Here is a 16,031-nt window from a genome sequence, read left to right on the forward strand (position 1 = left end):
TGGAGTATTCCATGGGCTCCGAGAATGACGAATGTGTCCCAAAGATAACTGCTCTTGGACGAGTTTTTTTAAAAATTTCTAGCTTCTCCCTAGGCAAAGGCCACTGTTCCACCCAGACAGGCTCATTAGAAAGCCAATCTAAGCGGGGAGTTCTGTTACGAACAGTGGCAGTTAGTATTGGGGGTGCTGGTTGGGTCTAGCAGTCTCACAGGAGTGAGTGTGGTGTCCTGCAGAGGTGTCTGAGGATATCACTACATCTAAAGATTCCAGCAAGTCTCTTCCCAATAAATTGGTGCTTATATCAGCTATTAAAGGCTGAAAGCGTCCGGTAGTCCCTTCTGGATCTTCCCACACAAGGGAATCTCGTGTGCGGAATGCCTGAGTCAGTCCTCCAACACCATGTAAGCGTGGTCCTGGGAGGAGTTCCCAACTCTGGGGAACCTCTGCTTGTCTTAATATTGTCTTATCAGCTCCCTTGTCAATCAAACACTTAAAAGGAATATTACCAATCTTTACTGTCATAGTTGGGTGTCCCCTTTCTAAAACAGGGGTGGTCCATAAAATCTCAGGCTCCGAATTCGAGCTGTTCTCTTGCTCCAGACAGTTATTTCTATGCTGGAAGTTCCCACATACCGTGGGTTCCTCCTTCTGCTCACCCTCTGTTATTGTTACTTGGCGTGGTGGGTATAGCGACGGATTGGGTCCCAAGCTGGGCTTCTGTTTGTGGAAGAAGGGCACAGCACCAAGCGGGCGACCTGCTTCCTTCCCTCTTGGGGGCGGGGCTAAGGGAATCCCCATACCTAGTTTAAATCCCTGTTTACATTTGGCAGAGGCGTGCCGTTCCTATGGAACCTTGACCAACAATCTCTCCTCCAGTGAAATCCTTTCTGGCATCTGGGACAAGGCATTCGTGGTCTCTGATTCCCTGTCTGGAGGCGGGGTTGCCCTGACTGGAGGTGGGGTCGCCCTGACTGGAGGCGGGGTCGCGGTCTATTTTCTAGACATTGGTTACGCCAATGCCCTTGGCGACCACACTGAAAGCAAGCCCCTTTTTGCTTATGTAAGGCAGCTGCATAGGCCTGTAACATAGGTCCTTGAAAAGAGCTTGATCTGAGATCCTGTGTAGCTATAATCCAAGTATCTGGGTGTTCGTTTTTAAGAGTGATACAGGCCTGTCGAAACTGCGGAAGCATTCCATCACAGACTATGGATCGCAGGAGGAGAAAACGAGCGTCAGGATTATAAATCTTCCTTTCCAAACTCGACTGGACCCTGGCAATGAATTTAGCGAGGGATTCATCAGGTTCTTGTTTCAGGGAGAGCATGGGGGCTGAGGCTGCTCCCATGGGTGGTGTTAATCGCTCCCATGCTTTTAATGCACACAGGCGTACTTGATCAGAATACCCCGCTGGAAACTTGGCTTCCGCCTGTTGAATCCCTGTTTCTAATTGGCCTGTTCCAAACAATGCATCAAAATTACCCTCTGGCTGATTTTGAATATTTTTCCGCGATTGTTGTAAACATTCGTCGCGAAAGAATGCCTCCTATTGCAGGAAGAGGGGGCCTGGGAGCGTAGCACGAGTCATATCTCTCCAATCTTGAGGGGTATTAAGGTTCTGAAGCAGGCCTTGTGAAATGGACCTGGTCCATGGTGCATGAACACCGTCATCTTTGATAGCCTGGCGTAGTTCCTTCAGGTCTGTGGCGGAATATGGATACCAGGCCTGAGGTTTTTGTCTATTGGGGGCAACATTGACCGGAAATGTGTGGACTTGCTCTGATAAGTATATAGCGGTAGGAGGAGTCATCGAAGTGGAAGCTTCTGGACAAGTGGCCGAAGAAGTGGTTTTGGAGGCTACAGGAGAATTCGGACATGCGTCTATCAAAACGGGTGGGTGAAGAAGCAGCCGTGGAGGCAGCAGGAGGTTCCGGACACGTTTCTGCCAAAATGGGGGTGGCCGAAGAAGTGGCTGTGGAGTCCAAAGGAGAATTCGGACATGTGTCTGCCAAAATAGGGGCCTCAGGGCAAGATGCAGAGGAATTAGGGTGGGTCAAGATCACGACAGGCCTTTGCTTCTTCTTGTTTTTTGAAGGTGCTGGTTAAGTTCTATGATTACTTCCTTTATCTCTTGGACCTCAGCCTCTAGGTCCTTAAGCCTTTTGAGAGGTTGCCCTATATATCCCTTAAAAGCTGCTATGATGATCAACAGGATATAAGGTGAAGCCCCAAGAAAAATGTCCCAGATATATAAAAATTGTATACTGGAAAAAGAATGCAGGATTTGGAAAAGATTTTCCATGGTGGAGAGATCTCAGGAAAACAATAAGAAAGAAAAAAAATCACAGTGCCTTAACACAATATTGCAGATACCCAAAAGGTGTGTACTTATCTAAGATGTCTTCTTGTAAATCTGCTGCTTACGTGTCCCTGTTCGGGCGCCAGATGCTGGGATAGCCTGAGGGTACTTCTTCCCGAGCTAGTGCTCTCTGGGTTGGAGAGAACTCAACTGGAGCTGATCTAGGCTGCTGTGTGGGAGAGGGATCAGGAACTCGTGCTGCACCAACTTCCGCAGGAGATACACTCTGGAACTCTCGGAGCCGGAAAGCAATTTCCAAGTGTCTTTAATCAGAAGAGCAGCTGTTTTTATACTCTCCAAGTAGGGTGGAAACAGGATGTGATATAGAGAGGGTGGAGAGAAAAGTGACTGGTGAAAATCAGAGTGTGACAAAGAAGGGATCAGTGTGTGACAAGGAGGGGGTGGAGCAGGAGAGAATCCTATCATAGAACCACCAATGCCCTGGAGTGCTTTATGTAAAAGTGATTTATGTAAATAGACCAAAGCTTTGGATCAGTAAAATCCCTATATAGGCATATGGTTAAGCAGAAGCCAGGGGGAGGTGGCAACTACCCAACAGTTCCCTTTGCTCAATGGCTCTCTGCAGATAGAGGGAATGAGACAGAACACCAACAGAGGTCAACTGTCCATTTCAGTGTACCTCCCTGTGGTCATTGCATTAGGGTAAGGGATTCTAGCCAAATGTGTGTCTGTCTACTTCTGGGCACCATTGTTTGTCTCTCTTAGCACAGATTTCAGCCAGAAGGCTTTTGAGAGTTGGAGCAATGTCTGTCTTATCTAGGAGCCCCTGTGGGCAAACAGATGAAATAACTTGTCTAAAGTCATATATTTAGTAAGCAGAGAATGTTAGCAGGCAACTTCCCAACTATAACACTATATTGTTACTCCACAGATTCTTTTTCTCTGGGAATTTTTCCAGGTAGAAAAATGGATTCATATTTTAGAGCATGCCTATAAACTGTGCACAGTATCATGACTCTTGAAAGAAGCACAAGGACTTCTGCTAGGGTTAGTGTCCAATTTTAGAGCTGACCAGTGCTGGTGGTGGGAGGGTGTCAGGGACTACCAATTTTTTTTTGGATGAGATTTTATGTTTTTATTAATAAGATGGCCATTGCCAAGTAATTTACAATCTCTGGTCATGGCTTACTGATGGATGGATCTATGATTCTTTTTTTTCACCCCCTGCAGGACTCCCCAACCCAGACATTAAAAAGAATCTTTTCTATACTGCCTTTTATCTTAGAGTATGTTTGTGTTTCCTATTTACAGAAAACTTTTGAGTATTATTAGGAACTCCTTCAACTTTTCTCCTGTGGTAGTCATTAGTGCTATTTGCCAAGTGGCTCCATTTTCCTCTCTTTTAAAACTCATGGGGATTATACTGTCTGCTCCCACTTATTTGGTAAGATGATTGCAGTAAGCTCTCAGTAGTGGGAGTGTTTAATTGCCGGCCTGACACTCTTCAGATCTGCATTTTCCTCTGGCAGAGGGGAGGCCTTTGATATTGTGGCTACTCTGTCAGCCTGAGTTACTGAGTGAATTCTGTTCTAGGATAATAATAAGATGGGTAACAAATAGATTTTCTTTTGTTAAAAACCACTACTACAAATTCAGTTTTGTTTGTCCACACAGCCTAACCTAGCCTATCTTGATTAACACTGTGTCCCTCTTGCATAACAAATATGTTTCATATATGCCCATTTTTCCCCCAGCCCTTTATGTGTTTACTTTGCTAATCTTTACAACCACTTCTGGTTAGAGTCCTTCTGTTGTTTTCTAAGAAATTCTTAGGGGAGTCAGGTGGTAGCACAGTGGGTTAAGTGCATGTGGCACGAAGCACAAGAATCCCAGTTTGCCTGCAGGGGAATCCATTCACAGGAAGTAAAGCAGGTTGGCCCATGTCTGTCTTTCTCTCCCGCTCTCTGTCTTCCCCTCCTCTCTCCATTTCCCTCTTGTCCTATCTAACAATGATGACATCAATAACAACAATAATAATTACAGCAACAATAAAAACAACAAGGGTAACAAAAGGGAAAAATAAATATTAAAAAAATAAAAAGAAATTATCAGTGTGGTCTACAAGTTTCTTCATGCTCTGACCCTGTCTATTTTGGACATGTCCCACTTTACCTCATGCCTTCTAATTAGACCACACTCACCCTTCCATTTTTCAAATGTACTGTATTTCTTCTTACCACATACTTCACATAACATGCTATGAACACATTCTAGCAGAAATCTTACTATCTTTTCTTATTCTTTAACTCTTAGAGTAAGCATAAAGTCTTCAGAAAAGCATTCACTGACTTCTCTACTTAGTTCACACCACTCTTAGAAGTCAGGTTATAAGGGGCTGGGCAGTGGTGCATCCAGTTAAGTGCACATATCACCATGTGCAAGGACATGGTTTTGAGTCATGATCTCCACTTGGAGCAGGGTTGCTTCACGAGCTGGTCAAACAAGTAGGCAGATGTCTATGTTATCTCTTCCTCTCTATTTCCCCCTCCCCTCTCAATTTCACTCTATTTTATCAAATAAAATAGGGGGAATAATTGTTTGGAGGTTCTAGCAGGGGAGCACAGCTACCCATATACCCTCCATCTCGGGGATGGCCATTGTCTGTCTTTGAGCGTGCAGTTTCAGGAGGGACACACATTGAGCAGTGAAGGAGGAATGGAACACCCACCTAGCCAGCAAGACCAGCAGAATTGACCCTGGCTATTGATGGGGTGATAGATGTCACTGCCAGATCGCCCTCACATCCCTATCTCTTTCCTACTGATACAGCCACAGGGAAATATTCACCCTTCTCTAAAATTATGCCCTGAACTGGCTATTCTTCCTCACTTGTCAATGGGTTTTCAGCTTTTGCCTTTCTCTGCCAAAATTGTCCTCCTGTTCCATCTCTGTGCTTAAATTAACTTGCCATTCCATCTATCACCTCTTATTCTTTAAGCCCCCACTAAAAGCATTTTTTGTTTTAGGAAGCTTTTGCTTTGATGTCCAGACTAAGCTGGTTACTGCTTTCTTTGGCCTCCAAGTTGCCCTCCCCATCCCACTCCTGAGTGCTCAGCTGACCGAAGTTTTTTTTGTTTATACATCTCCCCACTGTTACATTAACCCTTCAAGTGCAGGGTCTGTGTCTTGGTCTTCTCAGTCAGTCACCCAGTGCTCAGACAGTTAATTAGTGGTTTGGTAGATATCAGTGACTTTTATTAAATGATGAATGAGTAAATGCATGAAAATCATAGGGAATGTCACTTCCTCAGCCCAACAGTATGAAGGAAAAGGGAATGGTGCTATTTAGTAGAACTAGTGAGGATCTTACACTTTTATTTTTACTTTTCTCCCATTATCTTTTACTTTTCTTACTTTTCTCCCATTATCTCCACACCCCCCCCCCCCAAAGTATTTATTTCACTTAAGATTAGCTTTCTGAGCTAGCAATTCTTCAAGAGCTTAACAGAGCCAGGGAAGGGCACTTATTTATTTATTTATTTTTAATTTTTTTATTTATAAAAAGGAAACACTGACTAAACCATAGGATAAGAGAGGAACAACTCCACACAGTTCCCACCACCAGAACTCTGTATCCCCTCCCCTCCCCTGATAGCTTTCTTATTCTTTAACCCTCTGGGAGTATGGACCCAAGGTCATTGTGGGATGCAGAAGGTGGAAGGTCTGGCTTCTGTAATTGCTTCCCCGTTGAACATGGGCCTTGACAGGTCGGCCTATACTCCCAGCCTGTCTCTCTCTTTTTGCAAGGGCACTTCTAAAGCCCAAGGGTCTGGCAGACTTGGTAGAGTGGGACTGCTTTTGAGAGTGCAGATTCTCATCGGATGGAAAGAAAGATAACTAGCATTGGAGTCTCCTCATCAAGCCACATGTCAGGATCTAGAAATGGGGGCCACCTGGTATCTGAAAGAGATAACCTCCATTAACTCTACACTTCACTCAGTGGATAAAGTGCTCAGGGGGCTCCCTGTGCAGAGGTTATAGTGCTGCTACAGTCATGGCACCCCACATGCCACAGCCATAGAACTTTGGGGGGCAGAACTGCCCTGCTCTTTTGGGTAACTTTGAAAGAATGATCATTTCTGTAGAACTTATATATGGTGACTATAAAACAACCTGTTACATCAAACTAGTGACCTTCGTTGGTGTTACTACCTGATAGTAGACACGCTCTGCAATGGAAACAATACAATTTTAAACAAAATATTTATGTTTTTTATTACTAGCAGAGATTTTCTTAGTTATGTCAAAAAGAAACCTTCAGTTCCTCAAAACTGGAATTAAAATATTTATCAAAGGCCAATGATATGTGCAGTGATGGTGTGCTAGCCTTGCATGCCTGAGGCCCCAGAAGCCCTAGGTCTAATCTCTATACCATCATATGCAAGAGCTGAGCACTATTCTGGTCTCCCTCAGCCATGAAAATAGATAAAAAAAATTTTTTAAAACGAAGACTTTAGAATGTAAAATAGGACTCGGTCTCAGTGCTTCTCCCCTCCTTTGGTAATAGAACCTGGAAGGACACTTGCCCCCTAAGTTCTCTTTCAGTGAGTAGAAGATTCACTAGATGCTCATTAAAGTTGACCTGGAAGTCAGAAAGAAAGATGATGTCATGTTTAGAAAGGGAAATAACAGTTGTGAAAGCCTAAAGATAAAGAAGGGTTAAAAAGGACAGAATAGGGGTGGGGGAGCAGGGTGGAAAGTGAAGGATCTAGTTAAGCATTTTTAGTTAGACAAGTTGAATAAAGTACCAGTGCTTGAGTCTGGGTCTCTGACTGTTTATAGAGCAAAGAGCACATGACGTGAGTTTAGACTTAGCCCAGCTGAGCTTAAATTGGGATGCAGAGACTGGTTGGGTCTTCCCAGTTGTGGAGCTGACTCCTCAGCACCTTTATTTAAAGCTGTTAGGAAGGGGGGCTAGGGGATCTTTATGCTTTATGAAAGATCTTTAGGCATGGTTCTCTGGGACAAAGATACATCAAAGAGGAGAAGCAAACAAAATGTCTGTGTATTGTATCTATCTGCATGGACAATTGCCTAAAGCTGGAGGGATTGTTTTCTCTGTCTCAGAGGTATAAGCAGAATTGCTTCTGCACTTAAGTGTGACTCATCCTAGGAAAGGGCCCTGTTCTTGCTTCTGGAGGACATGAAATGGGTAATGGAAATAACTTGACTCTAAACCTATGCAACACTTGTATCGTTTCTCAGGCTTCTCAGGTCTGTTGTTTGAAATACAGACACAAAGTCTCCCACTGGGTATTCTCATCATAATCCTGTGAACTAGACATTATCTCAGCTTTATAGATGAGAAAATTGAGATACAGAAAGGCTAAGTGGTTTGCTGAAGTTAGTCCATTAATAAATACATGTTTGGATGAGGGTAAACCTTACAGGATATCCTCCCAGCCCCTTCTCCAATATGGCTTTCTTTTTAAAGTATTTTTTTTAGAAATATTTATTTATTTACTTATTATTGGATAAAGACAGAAAAATGGTTTTGAAAGGGGTGGGGAGATAGAGAGGGGAAGGGATAGAGAGACACCTGTAGCTCTGCTTCACCACGTGTGAAGCTTTCATCTTGTAGGTGGGGACCAGGAGCTTGAACCTGGGTCCTTGCACACTGTAATGTGAGCACTTATCCATGTATACCACCTCCTGGCCCCTTCAATATGACTTTTCATACAGAGTGGTTAACATTTTATTTATTTGTTTTTCCAGAGCACTGCTCAGCTATGACTTATGGTGATCCTGAGGATTGAACCTGGGACCTCAGAGCCTCAAACATGGAGGGATTTTTGTATAGTTATTATGCTGTCACATCAGTCCTAAAATGGTCTCCATTTTAGATGACAAATTCACCTTCATTGTTGGCAAGGTTTAAGGTAGAAGTCATAGAAAATAATTGTATCCTCACAAGGAATTTGATCTTTCAGGAGGATTTTTAGGCAATAAGGATGGTATCTTTATACAGGGGATCTTTTCTAGTATTATCTTGAGATATTACAAAGGACAGGCTAGGGAATATATTGGGACAGAACAGTCCCTATCATCCCAAGGCAGGGGAACATCACTGTAGTACTGAAGTAAGCTACTTCCCTGTGGAGCTGCAGAGAACTTTCCAGTTTCAGAGCACTTTCCCTCATATAATTTCATTTGAAAGTTCCCAGACAAGTGTGAAGCAAAAGCTCATGTGCCCATTTTTGTAGGTGTAGAATAAACTCAGAGAGCTTCAGGGATTTGTTAACAACATGGCTACTAAGAATAAGAATCCGACTTGAAATCTGGTTTCCTGACACCCACTTTAGATTCTTTCCCCTTTACCAGATAGTCCCTTATGCCATGCTGTGATGATTGTCTTCATTTGGTGGAACTTGAAATATGACAGAGGTAGTCAGAGCACCACAAATTAGAATGGTATCTAGAGATACTGAGCATTCAAATGAAGGGCATGATCCAGGATGTAGTGCCAACCACTGAGCAGCACTCACTCCATTCAGGTCCATTCACTTAACAGATAAAGTGTTTCTATATTAAAATCTCCTAAAGATTGTTACATGAAAAACTAGTTTCATTAACTGCTCCATGAAAGAGTTCTGTAGTATACATCATACAAAATGGAGCCTTCTTAGGATAACAATATAAAAAAACACTCTAATATATATATATATATATTTTAAATATTTATTCCCTTTTTGTTGCCCTTGTTGTTTTATTGTTGTAGTTATTATTGTTGTTGTCGTTGTTGGATAGGACAGAGAGAAATGGAGAGAGGAGGGGAAGACAGAGAGGAGGAGAGAAAGATATACACCTGCAGACCTGCTTCACCGCTTGTGAAGCGACTCCCCTGAAGGTGGGGAGCCGGGGTTCAAACCGGGATCCTTATGCCGGTCCTTGTGCTTTGCGCCACCTGTGCTTAACCCGCTGCGCTACAGCCCGACTCCCCACTCTAATATTTTTAAGTAAAGAAACTTATTTGGGGCAGAGAGATAGCATAATGGTTATGCAGAAAGACTTTCATGCTTGAGGCTCCAGAGTCCCAGGTTCAATCTCCAGCACCACCATGAGCCAGAACTGAGCAGTGCTCAGGACTCTCTCTCTCATTACAATGAAATAAACAAAAATATTAAAAAAAGATCTATTTGACTTTGCTTAATTGAAGGTTTCCAAATTTATTTGAACACAAAAATCTCTCTTTATGGGAATATCTACTAGCAACCTGTGAGGAACTGCGAGGGACAATAGTATATTTTAGTAATTATATTTGTAGTTTGATTTGTTATCACTTGAAAAGATGGTTAGGTTAGGAACTTTTATGGTTTTATATTTTAGCTTTTCATCAATTATCTATCTGACATTAAAAGCAGTGCATTTGTAAATAGACCTTGTTATTAGATATTTCACGAAGACCTAGAGTTAGTTCAACCTAGTGTGTTGAAGCTCAAAAATTAAACATGAAATATCACTATAATATTAGTAAGCCTTTTAGCATTAGAAAGTTTCACTGGTAATTCATAGTAGATTAAATGTCAAGGGAGACTATGTGTCTCTCTGCTGTCAAGTGATGGCCTATGTGGTTTGAGAGAATTTACTCGTTGGAAATCTTTGAAATGAGCAAGACTGACATTTTATGCAGGTCATTTGTTGTCTTCCTACCTAAAGATAACACCAAGAATTTGGCCTTCAAGATGGATCTTTCTTGAGACCTCTGTGACTCTCCTAATTGGAAAATACCACTAAAATAAGTAATTTTTTTAAATATAGCCTTTTCCTTTTGATCCAAGCCTTGATGTTCATGGAGTATTTCACTTTTTCTTCTCATTCACTATCAGACCTGTTTTGTTTTTGATAGTGACAATAAGAGGGAACAAATAGCTATGAGGTAGTGGCTAGACTTTGGACTAGCTGACTGATTCACCCCCAGTGAATCAAAGCTGAGAGCTTTGAATTTCTGCTTCAAAAGTGGCAAACACTTGCATTTCATGGACCATTAGACTTGCTCATGAATGTCCAAGAATGTGACTGTAAGTCTGTAAATGCTAAGCATCTCCTTTTCTTTGAACTTACAAACACATCCTCAGTTTTTACCCTGTGCTGGAAATAAAGATATGCTTATGTGCAGACATAAGCATATCTTTATTGTTGCCATATTGTTACCAGGAAATCTCCACAGTAAGGTCTGTTTGAACTCTGAGACCATGGATGTGTCAGCAATTTCTAGAAGGGATATTTGTGCTTATATGAAAAAAGTGGAGGAGGGCTATTTTATAGAGGGCTATAAAAATGAGTCTCTGAATTATGAGAATACTATTGCACTTGAAACTACAACTTGACTTCTATCCTCCCAGTGATTCTGATTTCTAATGTCACTCTAGGATTGTCTTTTCTATGGTTTACCAGTATTACCTTTGGGATTCAGTATCTTTGGAAAAAAAATTTTTTTTTCACTTTGCCACCAGGGTTATCACGGGGCTTGTTGCCTGCACTATTAATCCACCATTCCCAGCAGCCATTTTTTCATTTATTTTTTTCAATTTTTATTTGATAGGACAGAGAGAAATTGAGTGGGGAAGGGATATTGAGAGGAGGAGAGAAAGACAGACACCTACAGACCTGCTTCACTGCTTATGAAGTGTTCTCCTTGCAGGTGTGAAGCCGGGGCTTGAACCTGGTCCTTGTGCATGATGATGTGTATGCTTAACCAGGTATATCACTGCCTGCCCCCGTAAAAACCATTTTTAAAATAATATTTTATTGCCATTAATATTAAAAAGATGGGGAGATTTTTAAAAAATTAAATGCGTGTACAGTTACTTATGGTCAAAGAATGTTTTACTCTATACAAAATTAACATAATGAGGTATGAGGAGAAATTCCCAGAGACATTTAATACCTAATTTGGGCATATTAAAATGTCATTCAGTTTTGGCTATGTCCCTCAAAAACTGGCTTAGTTGTCTTGCTTATGTGAAAAGCAAATTGATAATGTAAATATATGAATATTTGGACTTTCTAGTTTTTATCAAGATGAATGCTGTTAATTATCATAGAGGTAGGGTCTAAAGAATCCAGATTAGGGGTTGAATGGTGACACACACAGCTCAGTGCACTTGTTACAATGTGCAAGGACCCAGGTTCAAGCTCTCATTTCCTACCTGTAGGGGGAAAACTATGTGAGTGGTGAAGCAGTGTTGTAGGTATCTCTCTGTCTCTCTCCCTCTCTGTCACCCATTCCCCACTGGATTTCTGGCTATCTCTATCCAATAAATGTAGATAATCTAAGAAAATTTAAAAAATGAAAGTAAAAAAAAAAGTCTAACAATCCAGATTACATTCAAAATGGGAACATAATTGAATTTCACTTCTCCATTGGGATCTCAATCTGACCAACCACTGTGGATTTGAAGGCTATTGGTATTTAGCTGACATTAAACACACCTGAAAATCAATTAAGGAGATGAGACAAGCTTGCACTTTTGTGTGTGTTAAGAGTGAATGAAATTCCTGTGAGTCTTCCGAGTCATAGAGCCCACAAAAACTACAAACTGAGACTTTTCCTACACAAATCTCCAGGCACACAGGGAAAGGCCAATGAATACTGTTAGGAGATCTGAGTAATCTGTTTCTCATGAAACCTTGGGAATTGGCCTGCTAGCTCAGGGAACACTCACTCTGACACTTTCCCCCACTAGTAGTTTGTTCTCCAGACTCAAGACCTCTATAAGAAATGTCTATCATGAGTGTCTTGTTAGTGCATGGACTAGGGCATGGAGGGGAGGGGCTGCATGAGCAGTTCTTCAGGACTGATAGTTACCTGATTAGAGAGAAATCAGGTAATTGGTGTGGTCATCACTACCTTATAGGAAAATATGAATGAACACAGAGGTAGGCCAGCAAGCTTGCCAGGTGGGAAGGCCAGGAGAAATGGGGAACTTACCTTCTTGACTTCATATTTAATGGCGAGTTTGATCCGGCTTAGACTTGGACGGTGGTGGTCGGACCAGACTTGGAAGTTCACATCACCATTTAAAATCGCTTCCACCTCTTCTGTGTCTCGGCACAGGTCCAGCACGCCCACCACAAAATCCTTGCATTGCATAGATAACTTCCTGTAATCGTTCTAACAGAATAAAGAGAAATCAGGGGTGTGTCACACTGAGCCCCAATAGTTGGCTTACCCAGCACAGAAACTGTCCACCAAGTGTGAGCTTATGGAGGGCATTGGAGTCACAGGGTATTCTGGGTACAGAGGATACACAACAACCTAAAGGACAACTTCTGTAAGCCAGGATTTATCACAATGTGTTTTATGGGCTATCTGTTTCAGAATAAGCCAGGGAACATGCCTACTGCAGATTCCTGGGTTCTGTCACAGAATTATTGAGTGAGAATTATAGTGCATGAGGTCTAAGAATCCTTTTTCTCTAAGTGATTCTGTTGCGTTCCAAAGCTCAGTCCTGGGTTATTTCAAAGCAGCAATTCTCCATCAGTAGTTTTAGGGGAGGATTGTTAAGTAAATAAACAAGAGAGAGATGGAAGTTCCTAGCACTTAACTATTTACTACCAATCTAATGATAACTGCTTATAAGCTTATAAGCTTCACAGGAAGCTTATAGAAAAAATCTGACTGCTGTGCTAAAGTTGGAAAAATGTACACAGGTGTGTTTTCCTCTCCTGTGCCAGAAAAATCACATGTAAATTATATGTGAAAAGCATCTAATGTAATTTAAGTCTTTCAGAAGCCCTTATTACCACGACTTCTTTTGTATGGTAAATCCTTGCACCTTTAATCACTTGCCTATTGAATAAACATTAGTAGACCTTGATTTTTTGTTTTGTTTTGTTTTCAGTGAGTTGCAGACTCTGGAGTTCTCTCCTTCCTTAGGCATAAGTTTCTAAATTGTCTTTGAGAGTTTGATTTCTTTCCTAGTGACAGGTCAGGTTTTCTTCCCCCCACAGTGGACTGCTTAAATTCCAGGTCATGATCTAAAATGTCAAACAGAAGAATGTTCATGTCACTCTCAGACCACTACTCTCCTAAAGTATTTCCCCCAAGAGGCTTCTTTGGTGGTTTCTTATTTGAAATGAGTCTGTTCAAGAGAGACATAAGAGCTAAAAGCCATCTTCAGTGTTAATCAATGTCAGGAGTCTTAGACTTGTAAATAGCAGTTGGTAATAGAAGTAGTTAGTAGTAAGTAGAGGCAAAACTCTTTGCTTTTCTAGAACCTGGATTCTTCAGCAAATAGCTGAAAACTGGCAAACTGCAGACATTTTTCTGAATTAATGATTTGTGTCTTCTTCCAGGATTGTTACATCAAAGTGTCCATTTGTATTAGAGAAAAAGGTGAGTGAGTAAATGCTGGGAAAAGGGTCAAGAGAATGTTTTCAGACAAGAGTGGCTAGCCTTCATTTTAACATGCACCTTAGGAAACAGAAGAGAGTTTTGGAAATCTTGGGTAGAAAGTGACTGCTCATCTCAGGCAGGTGTCACCTGGTATAGAGCTGACTTGATGACCTAAGGAGCTGTACTCTACGCTCCTTCATCCCCTACTTCCAGCTATCCTCATTCATTAATTTACTTATCATTGAGGGCTTACTATGTATTGCATAGGGAAAAATTAGCAATGGACAAGGCACATGTGAATTCTAAGTAGGATGGGGATGGAACAATACTAAGTGGAGTTTACTCAGAATTTGTCCCAGCAAAGATATTTTACAGAACACAAATGAATCAGAGGTAGAAAATTCAAGGTCTACTTGTATCCACAGAAAAGACAAGAAATGTCACATCATCTCAAGGACCCATTTATCTCTGATAGTCCCATGGCTTCAGCTTAAGTTCTCTGAGTTTCTGATTCCACCCATCAACTTTATCTTTATCTAGAAACAAGGAGTCTTAGTCTATTATTGCCTATTTCTGGTAAAATAGACAATGCCTCATTGAGTAGATCAGACCTTACATCTTGGAAACTCTTGCTATATATGTGAAACTATAGTTGCATATATGTGTGTATGTAGATACATAAAGGCAGTGGAAAAGACTTAACCTAGCTCATGGCTTGAGTGCCTCAGTTAGGAGCAAGTCAGACTGTATGGCATTTTCAACTTGTCTCTTCATTCTTGGCCCAATACACATACATGCTGAAATTCCTCTGTTAAAGAGGAAGTTTCCTTTTTTTTTAAAAATGTATTTTTGACTCTTTTTAATTTTTTTTATTATTATCATCTTTATTTATTGGATAGAGACAGCCAGAAATTGATAGGGAATGGGGAGATAGAGGGGGAGAAAGACAGAGACACCTGCAGCCCTGCTTCACCACTTGTGAACCTTTCCCCTTGCAGGTGGGGACTGGGGGCTTGAACCTGGGTCCCTGTGCACTCTAACATGTGTGCTCAACATGTGTGCACCACCTCCCGGCCCCCTAAGAGGAAGTTTTCTTGAGCCCACTGTCTTTTTAAACCAATACTCAAATTTCTGTTTTGTTTTGTAGCAGTGCTCCTCAGTTGAGCTGTGTAAGGCACTGCTTTCACTTGCCTTCCTTACTCATTTGACAGTGTTCTCACACTACTGCTTCCATCTATACTGTTCTTGTCATGATTACGAGTACTGTTCAACTCACTAAATCATTGGTTTACTCTCAGTCCTTATCTTGTATAATAATCTGTTAAGTGCTTTGTCAGAGTTGATCACTTCTCTCTCTCTCCTTGATACATATTCTTCATTTGGCTTTCATCATTGCATATTCCTCTGTTTTTTTTTTCAGTGCTTGCTTTTTACTGTTCTTTGTTTATTCATTCTCATCTTCTTCATGTCTTAATTTGGTAATGCCTACAAAAGGTTCCCAGTCCTTTAAATTCTCTTTTTACATATTTATATTCATTGCCTTAGAGATCTTATCTAAGATCATTTGATATCATCCATAGACCAATAACTCCAAAATGTATATCTTTCATCTTTGCTTCTCTCTTGAAGTTGATCCATATATCTGATAACCCACTTGATAGTTTCACGAGAATATGAAAAATCCATTTGAAATGTAGCAGTAATGTTGGACCTAGTTTTCTTTACCTTACTTAGCCTGTGCTACTCTTTTAGTTGCTTAGGATAAAAAGTCTTGAACTTATTCCTGATTCTTTTCTTCTTCTACTAAGCACATAATTGACTAGGTAGACCTTGCCAGCTCAACCTTCCTTTCATACATAATTTGACTATCTCTTTTCACAAGTTCCATTCTTTTTTCCTTCTTTGGTGCAAACTGTCATGTCTTGTTTATATTAGTGCAAGAAACTATAAAAATTTCTTCTTGATTTTTTTCTTAGCTTCTATACTGTATTTTCACTACGTCAGTAGAAAGAATAATTAGAAAAAATAGTCAAATCATGGCACTGCTCTGTTTAAGTTGTCCAAAAGCTTCCTATCCACCAGCTGTAAAAGTGTACTCATTATACTGTTCCATAGGGACATAAGTCATTTAGCTTCTTCTTTCTTTACCTGATTTTATTTCCTCTAGTTCTCTTCTCCCCTAAGTGTACTTCAATCACTGTGCAATACCCTCCCTGCCACTCCTCAAACAGAGTTGGCATGCACTCAGTCTTTGTTCTCTATTTCTTTTGAGATACTCTTTCCATAGGAACAGGAACAACTTCCTCAACTGCTTC

General features: G+C 41.0%; 1 protein-coding gene across 1 annotated transcript in view; it reads right to left on the minus strand.

The window, feature by feature from the left end:
* LOC132536882 (short transient receptor potential channel 7-like) overlaps positions 1-16,031 on the minus strand; it is a 103,034-nt gene that overhangs the window by 53,559 nt on the left and 33,444 nt on the right. Inside the window, exon 2 of the mRNA XM_060186361.1 lies at positions 12,310-12,492. Coding sequence (XP_060042344.1) covers positions 12,310-12,492 — 183 coding nt within the window. The remainder of the gene's footprint in view (positions 1-12,309; positions 12,493-16,031) is intronic.

The sequence above is a fragment of the Erinaceus europaeus genome, chromosome 2 (assembly GCF_950295315.1).
Source record: "Erinaceus europaeus chromosome 2, mEriEur2.1, whole genome shotgun sequence".
Classification (NCBI taxonomy): Eukaryota; Metazoa; Chordata; class Mammalia; order Eulipotyphla; family Erinaceidae; genus Erinaceus; species Erinaceus europaeus.